At 36.1% G+C, this 25,042-nt stretch overlaps 1 protein-coding gene across 3 annotated transcripts in view; it reads left to right on the forward strand.

Annotated features, from left to right (window-relative positions):
* The window catches only part of LOC123525294 (KICSTOR complex protein SZT2-like), a 255,300-nt gene that overhangs the window by 215,252 nt on the left and 15,006 nt on the right, over positions 1-25,042 (forward strand). For all 3 annotated transcript variants that reach the window (XM_053537974.1, XM_053537975.1, XM_053537976.1), the window contains 6 exons: positions 7,542-7,634; positions 8,504-8,624; positions 10,807-10,934; positions 14,548-14,842; positions 20,981-21,131; positions 24,750-24,882. In XM_053537974.1, the coding sequence (XP_053393949.1) occupies positions 7,542-7,634; positions 8,504-8,624; positions 10,807-10,934; positions 14,548-14,842; positions 20,981-21,131; positions 24,750-24,882 (921 nt within the window). The remainder of the gene's footprint in view (positions 1-7,541; positions 7,635-8,503; positions 8,625-10,806; positions 10,935-14,547; positions 14,843-20,980; positions 21,132-24,749; positions 24,883-25,042) is intronic.

Here is a 25,042-nt window from a genome sequence, read left to right on the forward strand (position 1 = left end):
ATTGCTGTAAGACAATAAAATAATGCTTCATTCTGTAAAATCAAGTCTTCCATATCAATAAAATATACACCTCACATCACTCTGAAAAACACAAGAGTCGCAAGTCAGTATTTAAATAAATTTAAAGAGTATGGCATTCTTTCTCGTTAGGAATCCATTTAGCTTGCCAGTATAAGGTTGTTGTTTCTACCAAAGTTCCTGCCCATGCCAGAAGCAATGCCTGTTGAAGGCAGTTAAATCACTGTATGACAATTTACTGGTAAGAGCATTCAGTTAAAATGGGTATTTGTTTGTTTGTTTGTTTTTGGGTTTCACGCTGTTTTTCAACAGAATTTCAGTTATGTAATGGCAAGCAGTTAACCTAACCTGTGCTTCTGGATTCTGTACCAGTACAAACCTGTTCTCCACAAGTAACTGCCAACTTCCCTGCATGAATCAGATGGAGGACAAATGATTTCAAACACTATGTATTTGCTTTTTATTTTTTGAAGCAAGACATTTTCAAAAAAAAAAGGAACAAAGGTTAACTAATTATCTTGTTTAAGTTTTATTTCCAATATACTGGTAATTGTAAAAAACACAAATTGTATTATATGATATGCCAATACCGAAAAAACTCGAATATATTGCGCTAGCGTGTATTATTACGCACCCCCAATCTTGGGAAAACACATACATTGGAATATAATACACATCAAAAATCAGTCGGAGAATTTTGTTTACATTATTATTATTATCAGCCATTTGCGGCTTGCATAACAATGACTTCGCATGAAAATCACACTCGCTGCTTAACTGGTTACGGATATATAAAAAATGTCATCGATATTTACAGGTACTCTGAGAACATGACACTTTCTCAAACTGTCAACACCTTCTCAGCAAGCTTTATACATGCGAATGAACATTTCATTATTATGGGCACATCAGAGGAGAAGTTAATTTGTGTGTTTGTTTAACAATGTATGGCAGACTGTATTGGTCAGTAATAATTGAATTGGCTCGGAATAAAGAAATAACAAACAAACTGTTTCAATTGCATTTTATTTGAACAGCCTCTGACAGAAAATGTATTTACTGATTTTACACATACATGTAGCACAGAGCTGCGAAATTTTGCATTTCACATGGTTTTAATTATTCTACTGGCCCATTATCCATATCTTTTGGATATATACGACAATTGACCAACATCGTGAACACATTGTCGCTAAAATGATTTATAAAATTTTAAAAAATAAAAAACAAAATATGCAATAAAAACCAACTTTATGGTATACCACCAAAGGTTCGGTGCCAAAAGCGCTCTTCAATAGGAGGTGCAAATAACATTAACACCAGACAGCTGACAATAAAGACAAAAATTGTCAGATTTTCGGCCATATTTATGTGCTATCAAACTGAGAAAAAAATGTATGAAACTCTACTTTGGTGTATAATATGCACCCCTTTGTGAAAATGAAAAAAAAAAGTGTTTATGGTATAAATTTCATAAATTCAGAAAAGCATATTTTTCAGTACAGTATCATACAGTATTTGAAAAATGCTTAATGAAAATAACACAAAGTCTCGTATCTTACAAGTATTTGACCTTAACACAAGTGCTTGACCTTGACACAAGTTCTTGATTGACACTTACAAATGATTGACCTTGATACTTACAGCTATTTGACCTTGATACTTACAAGTCCTTGACCTTGACACATACTGTTCTGAAATAAAGTCAATGCGATATATTTTTAAATTTCCAAAATCTGATCTCCATGAAGTTCAGTGTATAAAAGACACTTTCATTATAAACATGTCAAATATTGAAATGAATTTGAAAAATGGGGAAATAGACTTTTAAATTCCAAGATGTGGTTTCATAAAGTTTTTGGGATATTTAGGGATGGTAACTGGCTAAACTATTCTATAATCTAAAGGCTGTTTCATTAAAACACGGAGAATATATAGGGAATGTTTTGGTTCTCGAAGAGAAACTGTGTGGTATGTTCTCTTGTCTGCATCATACCAATTTTAAAAATCTGGTTTGATTTACTGTCAACTTATTTTCACTCTGTCTGCATGATTTGGGAACATTGATAGCACATACTGTTATCATACTCTTACCTTTTCTTATACTAACAAGAAATGCTGAAAATGAAAGCAAGAATAATTTTATTTTTTATTGCAGTTTATTTGAGACAATGTATTACAAGGCAGTGCCAATGTTTTGATGTTGCCATTTTTCAGCTTGACTATACAAAGTATATTATTAAGAACTACTTCAATACTAGACCCTCATTATTAACAACATCATGATTATAATATATGCATTCAAACTGATAGCCATTTTTGCTTTAAATTTGAAACAGTTGTTCCTCATTATCATTCCCATCATACATAACAGGTTCCATACCTCAGGACACATTATTGTTAGGTTCTTCTTGTAAACAAGAAGATCAATAGTAGCACCAAATTATCATTAATTGAGCCGTGCCGTGGGAAAACCAACATAGTGGGTGTGCGACCAGCATGGATCCAGACCAGCCTGCGCATCTGCGCAGTCTGGTCAGGATCCATGCTGTTCGCTAACAGTTTCTCCAATTCCAATAGGCTTTAAAAGCGAACAGCATGGAGCCTGACCAGACTGCGCGGATGCGCAGGCTGGTCTGGATCCATGCTGGTCGCACACCCATTATGTTGGTTTTCCCATGGCACGGCTCAATTAATATCTTGTTCACTAAGAATTCAAAGTTTAAATTTAAATCTAAAATATTTGTCAGTGTAAACATTGGCTTTATTATTACCTGTTTCTTGATATAGAAACACCATTACTATACCAAAACACCATTATTATACCAAAACACCATTACTAATATTACCAGCACAGTTGTTATATATTCTTATGATGCTGCAGGTTCAGGGGCGTGCTATGGTTTCAAACCTTGCCGAATTTTATTGTGTGAGGAAACAATCCAGCTGACTTACTGAAAGTTGCTGGTTCTTTCCAGATCGTGATTAAATAATGCTTGGAGGGGTACTTGGGGTCTTCCTTCTCAATCAAAGCTAGAAAGTTGTGGTACGACCTATAATTGTGCTGGTGTGACATCAAATTAAACACACACAAAAAAAAAGAAAAAATGCTGCAGCTTCATCAGTATTCTATCAAGCACTGAGATAGTCTAGCTTATGTGTCCTTCATACATCTGATCCTGGATTTAAGTTTACAGTTGTCAGAATGCTCGGAGCCCAAAATTAACAAAAAGAAAACAAACACAGGGTATTATGTCTAAACTTGCAAAGTCTGGTGAAAATGAACCATGTATTCCCTTATTAATGTCCCAGAAGGGCATTACATTTTGATAGAAAGGTGGATTTATTAGGGGGAGGGAATTAATAAGAGAATATGTGGTACATGGAGGTGTTCACAGCTGCAACTCACCACGGCGTAGGCGTCACACCTTGGTTAAGTTTTTCGTACCAGTCCATTTTTTGACAAAGTCTTTTGAGATAAAGCTTTGAAACTTTAACACTAAAAGTCTTGTTTACCATCACCATGTCCAGTTGTAGGCAAGAGTACATAACTCTATCAAGCTGAATTATGGCCCCTTTTAACTTCGTACCAGTTCACATTTTGTGTAAAGTGTTTGACATATGGCTTTGAAACTTCTATCACTTGTTAATTATAACAGTCTCTATCTGTAGGCAGGAGTACATAACTCTGTCAACTATTTTGACTGAATTATGGCCCTTTTTGGGCTTGGATATTGGTACAATTTGTGTACAAGTCCATGTTTTGTCAAAACTATTTTACATGTGGCTTTGAAAGTTTGAACAATTGCTCATCATCATGATTTATATCTGTAGGCAAGAGTATATAACTCTGTCAACTATTTTGGCTGAATTATGACCCTTTTTTGACTTGGAAATTGGTTCAGTTTTCGTACAAATCCATGTTTTGTCAAAACTATTTGACATAATGGCTTTGAAACTTTGAACACTTCTTTATCATCATGATTTTGATCTGTAGGCAAGAGTACATAACTCTGTCAACTATTTTGGCTGAATTATGGCCCTTTTTGGACTTGGAAATTGGTTTAGTTTTCATACAAGTCACCATTTTGTCAAAACAGATGGGAATCACGGTGATAAACAAGTGTTAAAAGTTTCAAAGTCAGATGACAAAACCAACATAGTGGGTGTGCGACCAGCATGGATCCAGACCAGCCTGCGCATCTGCGCAGTCTGGTAAGGCTCCATGCTGTTCGCTTTTAAAGCCTATTGGAATTGGAGAAACTGTTAGCGAACAGCATGGATCCTGACCAGACTGCGCGGATGCGCAGGCTGGTCTGGATCCTTGCTGGTCGCATACCCACTATGTTGATTTTCTCATGGCACGGCTCATTTGATGATGTGTGAGTTGGTGATTTACAATAACTTTAGAAAGATTTGCAATGGTAGACTAGAAAAATTATCTTCCATGTCTGTCTGTGCAGACGGGTGTTTTCTCATCCCTCAGGACAGCACAGATAATAAACTTCCCTAGTGCTGGATTTCTGATACCTCACTGTCCATTGGGTTGGGAAAACCCAGGCCAAAACAAGTAGACATGAAAGATTCTTATAAGGAACTGCACTTTACATACATAGTGAGAAATTCACTACAGCTTTCTTATCTTAACCATTTTGCTGCACAGTGTATAATTATATTTGTTATCAACAACAACAAAATAACTGAATTAGAATTATACCATACAGTTTTTAGCTCACCTGTCACATAATGACAAGGTGAGCTTTTGTGATCACCCTTCGTCCGTCGTCAGTCCGTGCGTGCATGCGTCAACAATTTTTTGTCTGCACGATAGATGTTTCATTTATGATTTTATTTTAACCAAACTTGCACACAACTTGTATCACCATAAGATCTCGGTTCCTTTCTTGAACTGGCCAGATCCCTTATGGGTTCCAGAGTTACGGCCGCTGAAAGGGCCAGAATTAGCTATTTTCACCTTGTCTGCACAATAGCAGCTTCATTTATGATTTGAATTTAATCAAACTTGGATAAAACTTGTGTCACCATAAGATCTCGGTTCCTTTATTGAACTGGTCAGATCCCATTATGGGTTCCAGAGTTATGGCCCCTGAAAGGGCCAAATTAGCTATTTTGACCTTGTCTGCACAATAGCAGCTTCATTTATGACTTGATTTTAACCAAACTTGCACACAACTTGTATCACCATAAGATCTTGGTTCCTTTCTTGAACTGGCCAGATCCCATAATGGGTTCCAGAGTTACGGCTTCTTAAAGGTCCAAACTTTGCTATTTTGGCTTTTGCAGCCATATAGAGACTTCATTTATGGTTTGATTTGATACAAACTTCTAAAATATTTTCAACAACAATAAATCTTGGATTCCATGACGAATCTGTCAGATCCAATTGTAGGTTCCAGAGTTATTTTATATCTTGATTACCTCCGCTGATTGTAATCAAAATGGATTTATATCAGTAAGTACTTATAGGACTTATTTGAAATTTCACTATTGTCATTAGTTGGACTGAGACAATCAGGGTAGATAACTATAGACTGATTTTATGTCAAATTACCTCCCTTTGTTTCAAATTAAAATGGGTGTATCTCAGTAACCAATGAAGATACTGATTTGAAATGTCATTTGTGCCATCAGATGTACTCGGACAATCAGGGTAGATAACTTTTGGCTGAATTTATGACAAATTACCTCTCTTTATTTTATGTAAACGAATATATATCAGCAGCATCTAATCAGATTGGCTTTAAATGTTATTTAAGTATTCCAGGGTAAGGAATAGTCATGTAAGTACAAAAATGCAGCATTAAGCCTAGGACCCTCAAACTTGGTATGGAAATTGGCCCCGACTAGGTCAAAAGGGACTGTTACAAGAAAATGTTTGTCCTGATGATATTTAATGTGTATGCCTATGTGCTCTATGTCAAAACTTGATCATATCATTTTGAGCAATGGTACTCAGGTGAGTGATACAGGGCCATCATGGCCCTCTTGTTTGTTGTTGTAATCTGACAGTCTTTTTATTACATGTACCAGGGTATGATGATTTGCTGACCTGTTAAGTCCATATCAAGTATTCCTGGGTTACATGAAATAAAAACAGTTTTCAAGCTGTTTTAATAAAAATTAGATGCTTATAGTGTTAGTGCAATTTTTCGTTTTTACAAAGTGACATTTTCTATATCTGAAACTTTATTTCGTTACTAACATAATGGGAAATGATTTTGATAAAATGCATCAGAAAATTGTAAGGAACCTAACAAATTTTGGTTAAGATTAAGGTCTTGCAAGAGAAATGTCTGGTCAAGATTGGCGAGGATCAGGGTATTACATGAACCATATGTGGTTAATCTAATATTATTTATACACTCGGGCGGTTACATATGTCGTACAAATAATTTCACGAGGACGCGACGTATAACCGCCCCTCGTGCATAAATAGTGTTAAAACACTCTTTTGCTATAAATTATTTCTTAATTACTTATGATTAGTCAAGAAGGTATTTTTACATTAGTCCTGTGTTGCCAACAAGTGTTACATTACTTTTTGTGGTCAAAGACCAAAGTGTCTTGCTTAACATTCGCCATGTCTGGTCAAGATGAAGGTGTTTTACTTGACATTACCCATGCCTTGTCGAGATAAAGGTGTTTTACCAGACATTACCCATTCCTGGTCAGGATAAAAGTGTTTTACCTGACATTTCCCATTCCTGGCCAGGATAAAAGTGTTTTACCTGACATTACCCATGCCTGGTCAGGATAAAAGTGTTTTACCTGACATTACCCATGCCTGGTTAGGATAAAAGTGTTTTACCTGACATTGTGACCAAAGCCTGACCAAGACCGAAGTGCTACACAGTGATATCCTGTGGCAAAGATAAAGTTATTTAACTTAAAATAATTCATTTTTGCCAAGGTCAAGGTGTTCTGCCTAACATTACATAAATTATATTTGGTCATGATCAAGGTGTTGCATGGAATTTTGGTAAAATTGATATTATATTTTAATCATATTTAACAAACTGTACATTTTTTAAACCTGTGATATATGTGTCACATAGAGGAAGTCTGTTAGATTTATTTTAAGGTCAACCAAGTAAACCTGAGCTATTTAAGATTTTGTAGTAAAATATTATGTTTTAACAAATTGATTCCAAAGGCAAATATACTGCTTTATTTCCATTTACTGTTAGTTCATATATATTTTGTTGGGGACCAGTTATTGTAGATTTGATAACTTTATAATTCTTGAAACTAAATCCCAGCTAACAAATAAAGTTACCACCATTTTCTTGCTTGAAATTTGAAAACACAAAAAGCCATGTACTTATAAAAAAATATGTTACAACGAAAATTGATGCAAGTGAAATTGAAAATGATTTTATAATAGCGTTAATACTGACATGTCTTAGAGTGCTAGGAATTTTCAGACACTGACTTCTACAAACCAACACCCACTTCTGCTGTCAAGTATTTTATATATACACAGACTTGATGTATTTTTCCAGCTGAAGTTACTGTTTGTTGATGAATGTGAGAAATGCAAGCATGTGATCCATGTGCACTCGTTTGCCCATGATTTTCATCTAAGATGTATACAGGTCAGTTCAGCAATTTTTTCACTATATTTTCCTTTCATGAGTTTGTTAAAGAGGATAATTTATGCCTCCCTACTAAGAAGAGGGTGTTTTTGTTTTGTTCACAAAGATCAATCTGTTGGTTGGTCTGTTGGTAAGTGGATCGTTTTGCAGTTGGTTCAGTTCAGTAGGTAGAGAATGTTTTCGCCTAAAGTCGTAAAATCTCATAGAATGATTGCCTGTTGTCAGAAAAATGATTGAAAGTAGTCACACTTACTTTGAGAGTGGAAAAGGTTTCCAGTCAATAACTAGAGATTATAAGGTCTAAACTGACAAACTCCGTAAGTTGATTTGGCCTTTATCTAACAAACTCAGTAAGATGGTTCAGAACACTTGGCCTATAGCTGACATAATCTGTAAGATGATTTAAAAGAACACTTGGGCTATAGCTGACAAACTCTGTTAGCTGATTTAGAAAACATGGGCCTATAGCTGAAAAACCAGGTAGATGATTTAGAACATTTTGGCCTGTAGCTTTCAAAATTGATAGGATGATTGCCTTAGGTCAGTAGATGACCGATGTTGGCTTGGGGCCAGTTGCTCAACTTCCTTGCCTGTGATTGAGAGATACCTATATTACTGGTCAGTAGGCTAAACTAGTAAACATCAAGGTCATTTATAAGATACTCGAACTGAACTCAAAAAGTTACCGCAATAGCTCTTATTCAACAGCTCCTTTCTTTTTTCATCGCAATTTAAGATGTAGCTTCATTTATATGTTTGTAATTTGATATTTATAGCATTTCCACTACTACTTTATTGTGACAAAGTGATTTTGCTAGTAAACACCTGATATACTAGTTTGTTGTAGCATTATAATTTGATATTTTCAGTCATACATCAATGGTCAGCACGACATATTCAAGCCTGGCTACTATGTGTCCGGTCTCCTCAATGATTTTGTGAAGGTGTATGCGTATGCTCCAAGTTTCTCTAGGAATTTCTTGCAGAGAGGTAAACTCAGTACTTAAAATGTTTTACACTCAGTGACACTGTCCATTCACTTGTGTTAGTGCAGCCATTATTGAAGGACCAATACACATTGCACATTAGTTAGCCCCCCTTTCAGTGTTACACTGGAGGGAACTTATGATTTGCCCCAACCTGTCCATCCGTCAGTCCGTTAGTCAGTCACACAAAGTGAGATCCTGCAAAAACCATCGAAGTACAAGATTTTATTTTTTTATGAAACTTAGTTCATGGATTGAGGGTAATATGGAGAAAATGCACATTCATTTTGTTGCTATGGCAACAAAAAGCCCAAAATTATGAATGGAGGTGGCAGTGTGCACTCCTGTGATAAGTTAAAAAGTAAAAGATATTTTTGTCTTCATGGAAGTTGATACATGGATGGATAGATGGCAATATGGAGAATATGCTTGACCTTTTATTTAGTTCCTATGGCAATAGAAGTGGTTCTTATGGCAACAGATAGTCCAAGAAATGACAAAAAAGGATTCTGCTATAAATTAAAATGTACATGATATTTTATTTCCCAATAAATTTCTGATTTGTAAGTAGGTTAGAAACTGTGCAAAACATGTGCACATTATTTAATTTCTCTGCATCTGTTCATCCGTCTGTCTGTTCTGTCAGTCACAATTGGTCGATGTAGAATATACAAATCATTTCATTTTGTCTCTTTACATGTCTGTCTGTCTGTCTGTCTGTCTGTCTGTCTGTTCATATGTCAGTCACATTATATAGATCCTTTGTTATCTTTCAAAATACAAGAATCTTTTTCATGCAACCCGACATATAAATGGTAGGTCATTTGGAGGATATGCAAGTTCTTCCATTAAATTTCAATATAGTAAAAATGTTTTTCTAATGTCAGCTAATATGACAAAGGTAGTAGGAGACTTTTGTTGCCAGACAATAGTCTCGTTTATGTGATTTCATTGGAAATTCATCTATTTTATAAACTATGTTACAACTATAGGTCCTGTTGGCACAATATTGAAATATTGTTATATTAACAATCATATAGAATTTCACTTTAGTTTTGACTTTAATTTGTACTTTGCCTTTAGCCTGCTAAATTTCTAAAATGGACTGGTCCATCAGTTTGGACAATGCCATTTATTATTCAAAGGGGTGTTCACTGAAAACTAAATGACTGAATAGCAAACAGTGCAGACCATGATCAGCCTGCATGGAGGATCTTGGTCTGCACTGGTCGCAAAGGCAGACTTAGCCACCAGCAGGCTAAAAGTAAATTGTACTACCTAGATTGTAACAAAACATTTTCATGTGTTACATGATTTCCAGTTCATTTTCTATGGGTGTCATATAAAGAGATACTGTTGTGACATCTCAGGGTTAAGTCACTGACCTTTTGACCACTAGATCAGCTCTTTGTAAGTTCTCTCTCTCCTCTTAAGAACTTATGTCAGATTTATTCAGCTTAACTAAAGTTAGAGCAGCAAGAGCTGGTTATAGAAAAAAACGTTAAACAACCTTTCTCATGAACAACTTGATGCATGTTCACCAAGCATTGTTTTGAATATTTTTCTCAAGTTTGTTAAATGTTTTTACTTGACTGCACTAAGAGTCTTTCAAAGCCAGAAAAAAAAAAAGTTTAATGAACTTCTTCTTGATAGATCTAGGTTGTATGGACCTTCTTCTTGATAGATCTAGGTTGTATGGACCTTCTTCTTGATAGATCTAGGTTGTATGGACCTTCTTCTTGATAGATCTTGGTTGTATGGACCTTCTTCTTGATAGATCTAGGTTGTATGGACCTTCTTCTTGATAGATCTAGGTTGTATGGACCTTTCTAATGTTTGTTCAAATGCTTCCACTTGACTTGTTTTAATGGCTGCCTTAGCTATAAATAACTTCTTTTAATAAATTGCTCAAGCTTTGCCAGAGGCACCCTTTTATGAACTTCACTCAAATTTGTTTAAATGGTTCTACTTCATATATATTGGAGGTCAGGTTGGCTGGTCAAGGCCTTTTGTTTGTTGTTTAATTTCTTGTTTTTAACTGATACCGATACTGACAAAGAGCTGAAGAATTCAAGCCTAAGTCTGAAAAGAAAAAGCTCCTAAAACAAAACTTGCTACAGCTAACTCACCATGAGAGCGTACATTAGTTGAAAATTGTTTATTTGATGAATAATTCTATATTTCAGAGGTTGTTTGTATTCCTAAGCCATCATGCTCTAGCAAAGACTTGTATGAATATATGCTGGAACATGCCAAATTGCATCAGATGTCAATGTTGAAAATGACCTTACCACCGGAGGTTGATAATGCCTTGGTAAGTGCTTAATGGAGCTATCTGTCAGAAAAAGTAGACCAGTAAGTGACCTAGACATTCAGTATATATGTAATCTTCATATCATTAAGACTCAAAAGGGCAACTGTGAGAGTGTTCAAGTAGTTAATATGTTGTATAAATAACTCAGTTCAAGGGTATATTTTTGAGGCAGATGGATATAGTAAAAAACAAACCCTATAGTAATACCTGAAGTAAATCTCCTGTCTGAGTAAAACTAAAAGTAATTGTTTAGAATCTATAATAATTTAATCTGTTAATTTCTTTTTAGTCCCCTGCAGGTGGAACACAGGAGGGGACTATAGGAATGCCTTCCATTTGTCTGTCTGTCCATCCACAAATGTGGATCCTGCAATTACTCAAAAAGTATTCAAGCTAGGTTAATAAAACCTGGTATGTGAATAGAGGGTTGTAGGTCAATGGTCAAGGTCACTATTGAGGTTTTCTGCTCCATAACTTTTATATGTATAGATGGATTATCTTAGTGCTACACACAAATGTTCCTCACGATAAGACAATGTGACAACACATGATCTATGCTTGTCAGTTAAAAAGTCAAGGTCACACTTTAAGGTCAAGTAAAAAAAAAATTCCACTCAATAACTTTTAATTGCACTGAAGGATTTTTTAATTACACAGAAATGTTCCCCATGATTAGGCTATGTGTCACGCACATGACCCATGGCTGTCAGTCAAAGGTCAAGGTCACAATTAAAGGTCAAGTAAAATTGTTTCCCCTCCATAACTTTTATCTGCATGGAAGTTTTCCACCATTAGGGGACATCTGTATTGCCACTGCAATAACCAGTCACTTGTTAAATCCTATTTTCAATAATTGTTTTCTGTAATATTTGTCAAAGGTTTGAATATTGATTACTGTAGTAGAGAGTTTTATTGAGTATATTGTTTTTGATTACCTCCCTTTACAGCTCTAACTATATAAAATGTGCAGTAGTGAAAGTAGTGCTTTTCTAAACATGTAATTATGCATAACATCTATTTGGACAGCTGTTTTCTCTGTTGTTTTTTTAGCTCACCTGAGCACGAAGTGCTCAAAGGTGAGCTTTAGTGATCGCCCTGTATCTGTCGTCGTCCATCGTCAACAATTTGACTGTTAACACTCTAGAGGTCACATTTTTGGCCCAATCTTAATGAAACTTGGTCAGAATGTTACCCTCGATAAAACCTTGGACGAGTTCGATATTGGGTCATCTTGGATCAAAACCTAGGTCACCAGGTCAAATCAAAGGAAAAGCTTGTTAACACTCTAGAGGTCACAATTTTGGCCCAATCTTAATGAAACTAGTCAGAATGTTACCCTCAATAAAATCTTGGACAAGTTCGATATTGGGTCATCTGGGGTCAAAAACTAGGTCACCAGGTCAAATCAAAGGAAAAGCTTGTTAACACTCTAGAGGTCACATTTTTGGCCCAATCTTAATGAAACTTGGTCAGAATGTTACCCTTAATAAAATCTAGGACGAGTTCAATATTGGGTAATCTGGGGTCAAAAATTAGGTCACCAGATCAAATAAAAGGAAAAGCTTGTTAACACTCTAGAGGTTACAATTTTGGTCCAATCTTAATGAAACTTGATCAGAGTATTATCCTCAATAAAGTGTTGGACGAGTTTGATATTGGGTCATCTGGGGTCAAAAACTAGGTCACAAGGTCAAATCAAAGGAAAAGCTTGTTAACACTGTAGAGGCCGCATTTATGACTGTATCTTCATGAAACTTCGTCAGAATGTTAATATTGATGATCTTAAGGTTCAGTTTGAATCTGGGTCATGTAGGATAAAAAACTAGGTCACCAGGTCAAATCAAAGGAAAAATTAGTTTACACTGTAGAGGCCACATTTATGACCATATCTTAATGAAACTTGGTCAAAATGTTAATCTTGATGATCTATAGCTCAAGTTCAAATCTGGGTTAAGTGGGGTAAAAAAACTAGGTCACCAGGTCAAATCAAAGGAAAAGCTTGTTAACACTGTAGAGGCCATATTTGTGACTGTATCTTCATGAAACTTAGTCAGAATGTTAAACTTGATGATCTTTAGATCAAGTTCAAATCTGGGTCATGTTGTGTCAAAAACTAGATCACCAGGTCAAATCAAAGGAAAAGCTAGTTAACATTTTAGAGGCCACATTTATGACCATATCTTAATGAAACTTAGTCAGAATGTTAATCTTGATGATCTTTAGGTCAAGTTAAAATCTGGGTCAGGTGGGGTCAAAAACTAGGTCACTAGGTCATATCAAGAAAAAGCTTGTTAACACTGTAGTGGCCACATTTATGACTGTATCTTCATGAAACTTAGTCAGAATGTTAAACTTGATGATCTTTAGGTCAAGTTCGAATCTGGGTCATGTCGAGTCAAAAACTAGGTCATATCAAGAAAAAGCTTGTTAACACTGTAGAGGCCACATTTATGACTGTATCTTCATGAAACTTAGTCAGAATGTTAAACTTGATGATCTTTAGGTCAAGTTCGAATCTGGGTCATGTCGAGTCAAAAACTAGGTCACGGGGTCAGATCAAAGGAATAGCTAGTTAACACTTTAGAGGCCACATTTATGACCATATCTCAATGAAACTTGGTCAGAATGTTAATCTTGATGATCTTTAGGTCAATAAATCAGGTGAGCGATACAGGGCCTTCATGGCCCTCTTGTTTTACATAACATTTTAAGGCTTGTGGGACTTTAACATAAGCAGTCTTCCTGAATTCCTAACAAGTAATTAGACCTTTTCTCAGCAAAATACATTACTACTTTCACTCATGAAATATGGCTGACTATGGATGCAATGTCTTCGTCAGCATTGAAAACATTGCGTCCAGGATCTGAACCTTTATACCTCCTGAACATATATACCTCCTGTTTGGAGTTTTGTTCTACCTGATGTGCTAAGCAAGTCATGTTATTAAGGTAGTTCTGCACGTTTGAAAAACCGAAAGTGATGGCGTAACGTCATTTATCCGGAAAATGTAGAATAAAGCCTGGATTCAGCGTATGGAAATGAAACTCAATTTATGAATTAATCAAAACCTGTGAGTAGATTTATGGCACTGTTGCTATATTTCTAAAATCAAAATATGATATTAAAACATATGGCACGTTAAAAAACCAAAATAATGTCTTAAAATTAGCGTGAAATGTCCAGATCCCTTTAATCATGGTCAGATATCTCAAAAATAAGCACACGGACGTATACATTTTATTTCACCAAATTATATGTCATATGTTTATTTACAACTGTGAGAAGTTTCATCAAAATCTACATTGTAGATAAAAATTCTATTTGCGAAAATGTTATGAAAGTTATGATTTTCCCATAGACTCCCATTATGAAATATTGCATGAGGTCCAAATTTTTTAATTTAGCCTAGCAAAAAGATCAAGCGCATGACCTTATCCTTTTTATTTGCTGGATTTTCTAGGTATATTCTAAAGTTTTGAAAAATAAGAGTTTAATCAAATTCTACATTGCAGAAAAAATTTCGATCAAAACATGCAGAACAACCATAACAAACACCAAAAGAATGTTTTCCTTCTTTTGGAATATAAATTTATTTTATCATTCTTTTTTCAGGATGCTTCTTCTAAAAATCATGAGTTTGCACTGATAAGCCACGAAGTTCGAGAAGTTACAGCTACAGATGCTAATTCTACCTCCCCAAAGAAAATGGAAACATACAATATTGGTCTAGTCATATTGCAGGACTGCCCCACTTTAGGGAGTGTGGGAGGGCAGGTAGTAGGAGGGACAGCTGATCATCCTCTCAAACTTCAGTTCTATATGATACTGACAAGCTCAGAGACTCTGTTTCCTAGGCAAACATTGGACCGGGAAAGAGGAGTTTTATTAAGTAGAAGTCAGTCAACAGGTTTGTTTCTTATACATATGTCAGAAGTATTTAATTCAACATGGCGATACACGCAGGAATGGGCATGACCCAGGGTTTGGTTCACTAGATCCATACAGGGTATTTTGTGAATATTTTGTTTTGGAAGATCCAGACTTGATATAATTTACACATCCCCCTCAAGGTCCAGAGTTGAGGGTAAGAACTTCTTGAATTTCAGATATATCTTTAATAATGCCTTCTTTATGTTTGTAAATGTAGTTTTCCTTGTGTAAAATTATGGCCAATTATGAATTCGGACACGATCCGCAACAGTTGCAATATAAACATGTAGCAAGCAGCCTATACATGAATCTACAATAAAATATAGTTGTTCCATTTCACCCTACGGTTGTACCATTAGAGATAATCTACTCTGCTTCAATTATTTGCAGTTTATATACTCATTTTCTTCTTATGCTAAATGGTAGTAATATAAAATACATCAATTTTCTGAGATAAATAATACTTACTGATAGATCTATTTATTTATTTATTTAGTTAGAAGCAATTTTCATCGTAGGAAAATGTCTGCCGCCTACTATACCAGTATAACATCAGTGTCATCTATCTGGCCGTGTATTTTACAATTTCTCCTGTGCAGCTAAAACAGACATCACAAATTAATGCTAAGTACTATAAGGCCATACCAAATTGATTAATAGTTCTTTGGAAAATTTAAAAAAAAAATAGGAGCACACAATGACTTGGTGTGTATTTCACTATTTATTTATTTGATTGTCATCATAAGTGACATGTGCTATTTTAAGAAACTGCATAGAATTCACTAACTTTGAACAAATTATTAAGTCTGCAAGTGGACAGCCCCTATGAATTAAGTGAAAAATGACATTTTCTACAAAAATTATATGAATAAGGACATATTTTCATAGAATGTTGAACATTTGTCTGAATTGACACAGAAGTAAAATCCAAAACTGGATCATAGGAAGTCTTTCAGTGAATAGTATGGACCTTTCTTATTGTCTGTTACATTGCACTGTAATAATAAAGAGGCTTGTTAAACTGGAACAAACTTTCTTTACACCTTTAGTTATCATTATAACAAGGAAGATAAGGGTTGGCTGGTGGGGAGAATGGAGGCAGACATTTATCGATACATGACTAGCTAAGCGTAGCAGAATGATAAAGTTTTGGTTGGTCAGGGAAATGGAATTTGGTCTGAGAAATGTCACGGAATTTTATTTTCTCTGCTTTATGGGAACCCTGTTGAGAATGACTCGTGATGTCATATGTATTGAGGACTCGTATTGGGAAAAACTTGTATTGAGGAGGACTCATATTTAGGAGGTTTTTAAGCTCACATGTCACAAAGTAACAAGGTGAGCTTTTGTGATCACGCAGCATCCGTTGTTTTGCTTGTGACCACTCTAGAGGTCACATTTTTCATGGGACCTTTATGAAACTTGGTCAGAATGTTCATCTTGATGATATCTAGGTCAAGTTCGAAACTGGGTCAACTGCGGTCAATAACTGGGTCAGTAGGTCTAAAAATAGAAAAACCTTGTTACCTCTCTAGAGGCCACACTTTTCAATGGATCTTCATGAAAGTTAGTCAGAATGTTCACCTTGATGATATCTAGGTCAAGTTCGAAACCGGGTCACATGCCATCAAAAACTAGGTCAGTAGGTCAAATAATAAAAAAACCTTGTTACCTCTCTAGAGGCCACATTTTTCATGGGATCTGTATGAAAGTTGGTCTGAATGTTCATCTTGATGATATCTAGGTCAAGTTTGAAACTGGGTCAACTGCGGTTAAAACCTAGGTCAGTAGGTCTAAAAATAGAAAAACCTTGTGACCTCTTTAGAAGCCATACTTATGAATGGATCTTCATGAAAATTTGTCAGAATGTTCATGTTGATGTTATCTAGGTCAAGTTCAAAACTGGGTCACATGCCATCAATAACTAGGTCAGTAGATCAAATAACAAAAAAAACTTGTGAGCTCTCTCTTCATGAAAATAAGTCAGAATGTTCACCTTGATGATATCTAAGTCAAGTTCGAAACTTGGTCACATGTTTGTAATAACTAGGTCAGTAGGTCAAATAATAAAAAAAAACCCTTGTGACCTCTCTAGAGGCCATATTTTTCATGGGATCTGTATGAAAGTTGGTCTGAATCTTCATCTTGATGATAACTAGGTCACATGCTGTCAATAACTAGGTCAGTAGATCAAATAACAAAGAGAACTTGTGAGCTCTCTAGAGGCCATATTTTTCATGGGATCTGTATGAAAATTGGTCTGAATGTTCATCTTGATGATATCTAGGTCAAGTTTGAAACTGGGTCAACTGCTTCAAAACCTAGGTCAGTAGGTCTAAAAATAGAAAAACCTTGTGACCTCTCTAGAGGCCATACTTGTGAATGGATCTGCATGAAAATTGGTCAAAATGTTCACCTTGATGGTATCTAGGTCAAGTTTGAAACTGTAGGTCAAATAACAAAAAAAACTTTTGACCTCTCTAGAGACCATATTTTTCATGGGATCTGTATGAAAGTTGGTCTGAATGTTCATCCTGATGATATCTAGGTCAAGTTTGAAACTGGGTCAACTGTGGTTAAAACCTAGGTCAGTAGGTCTAAAAATAGAAAAACCTTGTGACCTCTGTAGAAGCCATACTTATGAATGGATCTTCATGAAAATTTGTCAGAATGTTCATGTTGATGTTATCTAGGTCAAGTTCAAAACTGGGTCACATGCCATCAATAACTAGGTCAGTAGATCAAATAACAAAAAAAAACTTGTGAGCTCTCTCTTCATGAAAATAAGTCAGAATGTTCACCTTGATGATATCTAAGTCAAGTTCGAAACTTGGTCATGTTTGTAATAACTAGGTCAGTAGGTCAAAAAATAAAAAAACCCTTGTGACCTCTCTAGAGGCCATATTTTTCATGGGATCTGTATGAAAGTTCTCTTGATGATAACTAGGTCACTTGCCATCAATAACTAGGTCAGTAGATCAGATAACAAAGAGAACTTGTGAGCTCTCTAGAGGCCATATTTTTCATGGGATCTGTATGAAAATTGGTCTGAATGTTCATCTTGATGATATCTAGGTCAAGTTTGAAACTGGGTCAACTGCTTCAAAACCTAGGTCAGTAGGTCGAAAAATAGAAAAACCTTGTGACCTCTCTAGAGGCCATACTTTTGAATGGATCTGCATGGAAATTGGTCAGAATGTTCACCTTGATGGTATCTAGGTCAAGTTTGAAACTGTAGGTCAAATAACAAAAAAAACATTTGACCTCTCTAGAGGCCATATTTTTCATGGGATCTGTATGAAAGTTGGTCTGAATGTTCATCTTGATAATATCTAGGTCAAGTTTGAAACTGGGTCAACTGTGGTTAAAACCTAGGTCAGTAGGTCTAAAAATAGAAAAACCTTGTGACCTCTGTAGAAGCCATACTTATGAATGGATCTTCATGAAAATTTGTCAGAATGTTCATGTTGATGTTATCTAGGTCAAGTTCAAAAGTGGGTCACATGCCATCAATAACTAGGTCAGTAGATCAAATAACAAAAAAAAACTTGTGAGCTCTCTAGAGGCCATATTTTTCATGGGATCTGTATGAAATTTGGTCAGAATGTTTATCTTGATGATATCTAGGTCAAGTTTAAAAGTGGGTCAACTGCGGTCAAAAACTAGGTCAGTAGGTCTAAAAATAGAAAAACCTTGTGACCTCTCTAGAGGCCATATTTTCCAATGGATCTTCATGAAAATAAGTCAGAATGTTCACCTTGATGATGTCTAAGTCAAGTTCGAAACTTGGTCACATGTTTGTAATAACTAGGTCAGTAGGTCAAATAATAAAAAAACCCTTGTGACCTCTCTAGAGGCCATATTTTTCATGGGATCTGTATGAAAGTTGGTCTGAATGTTCATCTTTATGATAACTAGGTCACATGCCATCATTAACTAGGTCAGTAGATCAAATAACAAAGAAAACTTGTGAGCTCTCTAGAGGCCATATTTTTCATGGGATCTTTATGAAAATTGGTCTGAATGTTCATCTTGATGATATCTAGGTCAAGTTTGAAACTGGGTCAACTGCTTCAAAACCTAGGTCATTAGGTCGAAAAATAGAAAAACCTTGTGACCTCTCTCGAGGCCATACTTGTGAATGGATCTGCATGAAAATTTGTCAGAATGTTCATGTTGATGTTATCTAGGTCAAGTTCAAAAGTGGGTCACATGCCGTCAATAACTAGGTCAGTAGATCAAATAACAAAAAAAAACTTGTGAGCTCTCTAGAGGCCATATTTTTCATGGGATCTGTATGAAATTTGGTCAGAATGTTTATCTTGATGATATCTAGGTCAAGTTTAAAAGTGGGTCAACTGCGGTCAAAAACTAGGTCAGTAGGTCTAAAAATAGAAAAACCTTGTGACCTCTCTAGAGGCCATATTTTCCAATGGATCTTCATGAAAATAAGTCAGAATGTTCACCTTGATGATGTCTAAGTCAAGTTCGAAACTTGGTCACATGTTTGTAATAACTAGGTCAGTAGGTCAAATAATAAAAAAACCCTTGTGACCTCTCTAGAGGCCATATTTTTCATGGGATCTGTATGAAAGTTGGTCTGAATGTTCATCTTTATGATAACTAGGTCACATGCCATCATTAACTAGGTCAGTAGATCAAATAACAAAGAAAACTTGTGAGCTCTCTAGAGGCCATATTTTTCATGGGATCTTTATGAAAATTGGTCTGAATGTTCATCTTGATGATATCTAGGTCAAGTTTGAAACTGGGTCAACTGCTTCAAAACCTAGGTCATTAGGTCGAAAAATAGAAAAACCTTGTGACCTCTCTCGAGGCCATACTTGTGAATGGATCTGCATGAAAATTGGTCAGAATGTTCACCTTGATGGTATCTAGGTCAAGTTTGAAACTGTAGGTCAAATAACAAAAAAAACTTTTGACCTCTCTAGAGACCATATTTTTCATGGGATCTGTATAAAAGTTGGTCTGAATGTTCATCTTGATGATATTTAGGTCAAGTTGGAAACTGGGTCAACTGCAGTCAAAATCTAAGTCAGTAGGTCTAAAAATAGAAAAATCTTGTGACCTCTCTAAAGGTCATACTTTTGAATGGATCTTCATGAAAATTGTTCAGAATGTTCACCTTGATGATATCTAGGTCAAGTTTAAAACTGGGTCACATGCCATCAATAACTGGGTCAGTAGGTCAAATAATAAAAAACCTTGTGACCTCTCTAGAGGCCATATTTTTCAATGGATCTTCATGAAAGTAAGTCAGAATGTTCACCTTGATGATATCCAGGTAAAGTTCGAAACTTGGTCACGTGTTTTCAATAACTAGGTCAGTAGGTCAAATAATAAAAAACCTTGTGACCTCTCTAGAGGCCATATTTTTCATGGGATCTGTATGAAAGTTGGTCTGAATGTTCATCTTGATGATAACTGGGTCAAGTTCGAAACTGGGTCAACTGCAATCAAAAACTAAGTCAGTAGGTCTAAAAATAGAAAAACCTTGTGACCTCTGTAGAAGCCATACTTATGAATGGATCTGCATGAAAATTGGTCAGAATGTTCACCTTAAAGATATCTAGGTCAAGTTCGAAACTGGGTCACAGCCGTCAGTAACTGGGTCAGAAGGTCAAATAATAAAAAACCTTGTGACCTCTCTAGAGGCCATATTTTTCAATGGATCTTTATGAAAATTGGTTAGAATTTTTATCTTGATGATATCTAGGTCAGGTTCAACACTGTGTCACATGAGCTCAAAAACTAGGTCACAATGTCAAATAATAGAAAAAATGACGTCATACTCGGTTTAAAACTGGGTCATATGGGGACAGGTTAGCGATTCAGGACCATCATGGTCCTCTTGTATATTTAAGAGGGCTGAAATTAAAGAGAACTCCAATTGAGGAAGACTTGTATAGAGTAGGAGGATGACTGATTACAGTACCACAATAAAAACATTCAAATGTGAAAAATGTAAGAATTTAACTTAAATGGTAATTAGCTGTAAATACAGGTATTATGCTCTGTAAACTTAACTAGTGTGTAGTAAACTTAGCTTTTGTCATAATATTATGCTATGACAACTAGTTGTTATATGTTGCAGGAGAAAAGGGGATCTCAGGTGATCTAAAGGACCAGATAAAAGTGAAAAAATCTGCGAGTGTCAGAGAACAAAGTACAAACTATCTGGGCTTCTCCAACAAGCACCAGCCACCTATGTATAAACTCTTACAGAAAGAAGCTGTTATTGTCAGGTAGGTTCACCAGTTTTAGCTCAATAGAGCACAAAATGCTTACTGTGAGTTATTGTGAATGCCCTGCATCTATTGCCATTGTCCTACATTGTGAACAGTTTGACTGTTAACACGCTGGAAATCAGTTTTGGCCCAGTCATAATGAAACTTAGTCAGAATGATTGCGTAAATAAAATCTAGGATAGTTTTGTTACTATGTCAGAAGGTCAAAAATAGAAAGACCGTATTAACACACTATAGACCATGTTTTCTACCAGATCTCATAACACTGTCAGAATGTATCTATATAAATTATGCCATGTTCGAAACTGGGTTATTTTTAGTCAAACACTAGGTCACAGGTGATAAGAACTAGGTCAGGTGGGTGTTGCAGAGCCAGTCCTCTTTGTTACGAGAGTTGGTCATCTGATTTTCAAAATATATCCTAGAAAAATTACAAGTTCAGACTGCATGTTTACAGGGATTTTTTAAATCTGTCTACCAAATATAAGGTACCAATAAAGATTTGAAACAAAGATGATAGACTTGCTGCTGTGTATGATCATATGAGTGTGTTAAAGAGAAAAGATTTTGTTATATTCAAAACTATGTAATAAATTTTGTTATAATATTATTTAGAAGTTACCATTGTACAGTAAACCTCATTTATAAGGAACTCGTATATAAGGAACACTCGGTTATAAGGAACAGTTTTCAATTCCCCGATCAAATTATGTCTCTCCCAGGAGACATACTGTTTTTGCCCTGTCTGTCCATCCGTCCGTCCGTCCTTCCGTCCGTCCGTCCGTAAGTCACACTTCATTTCCGAGCAATAACTGGAGAACCATTTGACCTAGAACCTTCAAACTTTATAGAGTTGTAGGGCTGCTGGAGTAGACGACCCCTATTGTTTTTGGGGTCACTCCGTCAAAGATCAAGGTCACAGGGGCCTTAACATTGAAAACCATTTCCGATCAATAACTAGAGAACCACTTGACCCAGAATGTTGAAACTTCATATGATGATTGGTCATGAAGGGTAGATGACCCCTATTGATTTTGGGGTCATTCCGTCAAAGGTCAAGGTCACAGGGGCCTGAACATAGAAAACCATTTCCGATCAATAACTAGAGAACCACTTGTTCCATAATGTTGAAACTTCATAGGATGATTGGTCATGAAGAGTAGATGACCCCTATTGATTTTGGGGTCACTCCATCAAAGGTCAAGGTCACAGGGGCCTGAACATTGAAAACCATTTCTGATCAATAACTAGAGAACCACTTGACCCAGAATGTTGAAACTTCATAGGATGATTGGTCATAAAGAGTAGATGACCCCTATTGATTTTGGGGTCACTCCATCAAAGGTCAAGGTCACAGGGGCCTGAACATGGAAAACCATTTCTGATCAATAACTAGAGAACCACTTGACCCAGAATGTTGAAACTTCATAGGATGATTGTACATGCAAAGTAGATGACCCCTATCGATTTTGGGGTCACTCCATTAAAGGTCAAGGTCACAGGGACCTGAACATGGAAAACCATTTCCGGTCAGTAACTTGAGAACCACTTGACCCAGAATGTTGAAACTTAATAGGATGATTGGTCATGCAGAGTAGATGACCCCTAACGATTTTGGTATCACTCTGTGAAAGGTCAAGGTCACAGGGGCCTGAACATTGAAAACCATTTCCGGTCAGTAACTTGAGAACCACTTGACCCAGAATGATGAAACTTCATAGGATGATTGGTCATGCAGAATAGATGACCCCTAACGATTTTGGGGTCACTCTGTTAAAGGTCAAGGCCACAGGGGCCTGAACATGGAAAACCATTTCAAATCAGTAACTTGAGAACTTCTCGACCCAGAATGTTGAAACTTCATAGGATGATTGTTCATGCAGAGTAAATGACCCCTATTGTTTTTGGGGTCACTCCGCTAAAGGTCAAGGTCACAGGGGCCTGAACATTGATAACCAGTTCCGATCAATAACTTGAGAACCACTTGACCCAGAATGTTGAAACTTCATAGGATGATTAATGCAGAGTAGATGACCCCTATTGATTTTGGGGTCAGTCAATTAAAGGTCAAGGTCACAGTGGCCTGTTCATGTAAAATCTTTTTTTGGAAATAACTTGAGAACCACTTGACCTACAATGTTGAAACTTAATAGGATGATTGGACATGCAGAGTAGATGACCCCTATTTATTTTTAGGTCACTTGATCAAAGGTCAAGGTCACTGGAGCCTGAACAGTGACTTGAGAACCACTAGGCCAATAGTGTTGAAATTTAGCGGGATGACTGGACATGCCAAGTAGATGATCCCTGTTGCAGCCAACCATCAGTGTCTCTTTGACTTTCGCTCCTGACCCCTATTGACTTCTTGCCTATAGGACTTTGCATTGGGGGAGACATGCGCTTTTTTACAAAAGCATTTTCTAGTTCCTTCTTTATTCATTGTAAAAATCCTCGGTTATAGGGAACTCGGTTATAAGGAACACCCGGTTATAAGGAACACTTTTTCCAGTCCCAAAGTACGAAATTCAATGGAAAACCCCTCATTTATAGCGAACAGACATAAATAATGAAACTGTTTGAAAACTGGAAATAAACAGGAGATGCGCTGATGACGTCAGAGTAACGTCGGCACTTTCACGAGCTTTCATGTACATGCATAAATACAGTTATTTTATGATCTTTAGTTTGTTAATTCACAGATACGATAAAAAGAAAACATTAACATTTACCAAGTACTAGGAGCTACATATATGTGGTATTTCATGTTTTCAATAGTAAACGAAAACAAGTCACGGTTACGGTCACATTCACCAAACCTTGGATTTTAATATTGGTCATTATAAGTCTAGTTTCGTCAAGATGGAAATATCCTAAATAAATGTGCTAATTACGCTTGATTAACAATGGCAAACAGTCCAGTTTATCAAATTTCTAATTGTAAAAAAATATAGTAGGTGCTAAAATGGACAATAGCAAAACTATATGTAGGCCATAATTTACACTTTAACGTATGGAGCCGCTGTCCAGTGTGTGCAAAATAAAAAATTGAACATTTAATTTATATTAGTATTAATGTTTCTTCACATAACATGCAGTCGAGGAAGGTAACGGAGGTTACTGCAACATTTCCTATCATCATAATATAGCGCTCTTTAAAAAAGAAGATAGAAATACCCGACAAAAAATAAACAAAATTACGGTCATTCTTACAGACGTACATATTGGCTTAGTTAAGGTTTAACGCCATGTTTAAACACTATTGCAGTCATACACATGCAGGCAGTCTACCTTACCATCTCTCCAGGAATCGAAGGTACTAGATCCGCAACTTTCTCACATAAAGATTCATGGTCGTCCCAGAGTGTGAACACATAGCCCTTTTCAAACATCAGTCAAATAGTGTTCGCTATACAAATTGTGTTCTTTATACACACCTCGGTTACAAGGAAGTAGTTTGCTATACGGATATAAGGAACCTCGGTTATAAGGAACAATTTTTAGAGGTCCCAAGCTGTTCCTTATAAGCAAGGTTTACTGTAACAGTTTTATAGATATTGGATGTGGAAATGTGTATTGATCAGGTTTACACACACCAGAATTTTTTTATTTATTTAGAGACAAGATTGAAAAGTTGGCAGTAGCATCCATGGACAAATGTCGACGAGATAAACTGTGGACAAGAATGTTGTTCAGTAAAGCAGATGAGCAGTCTGCAAAGAAAAAGAGTGATGCAGACAGCTCTAGAGATGTGAGTTGAAAACACCTGTTAAATCATGCATTAAAATTCTGTTTTTTAGCTTGACTATTCAAAGAATAAGTAGAGCTATTGGACTCACCTGTGCGTCGGCGTCTTCATCGGCATCCTTGTCTCGATTCGGTTAAGGTTTTGTATGTAAGCTGGTATCTCA

The sequence above is a fragment of the Mercenaria mercenaria genome, chromosome 3 (assembly GCF_021730395.1).
Source record: "Mercenaria mercenaria strain notata chromosome 3, MADL_Memer_1, whole genome shotgun sequence".
In the NCBI taxonomy this organism is placed as follows: Eukaryota; Metazoa; Mollusca; class Bivalvia; order Venerida; family Veneridae; genus Mercenaria; species Mercenaria mercenaria.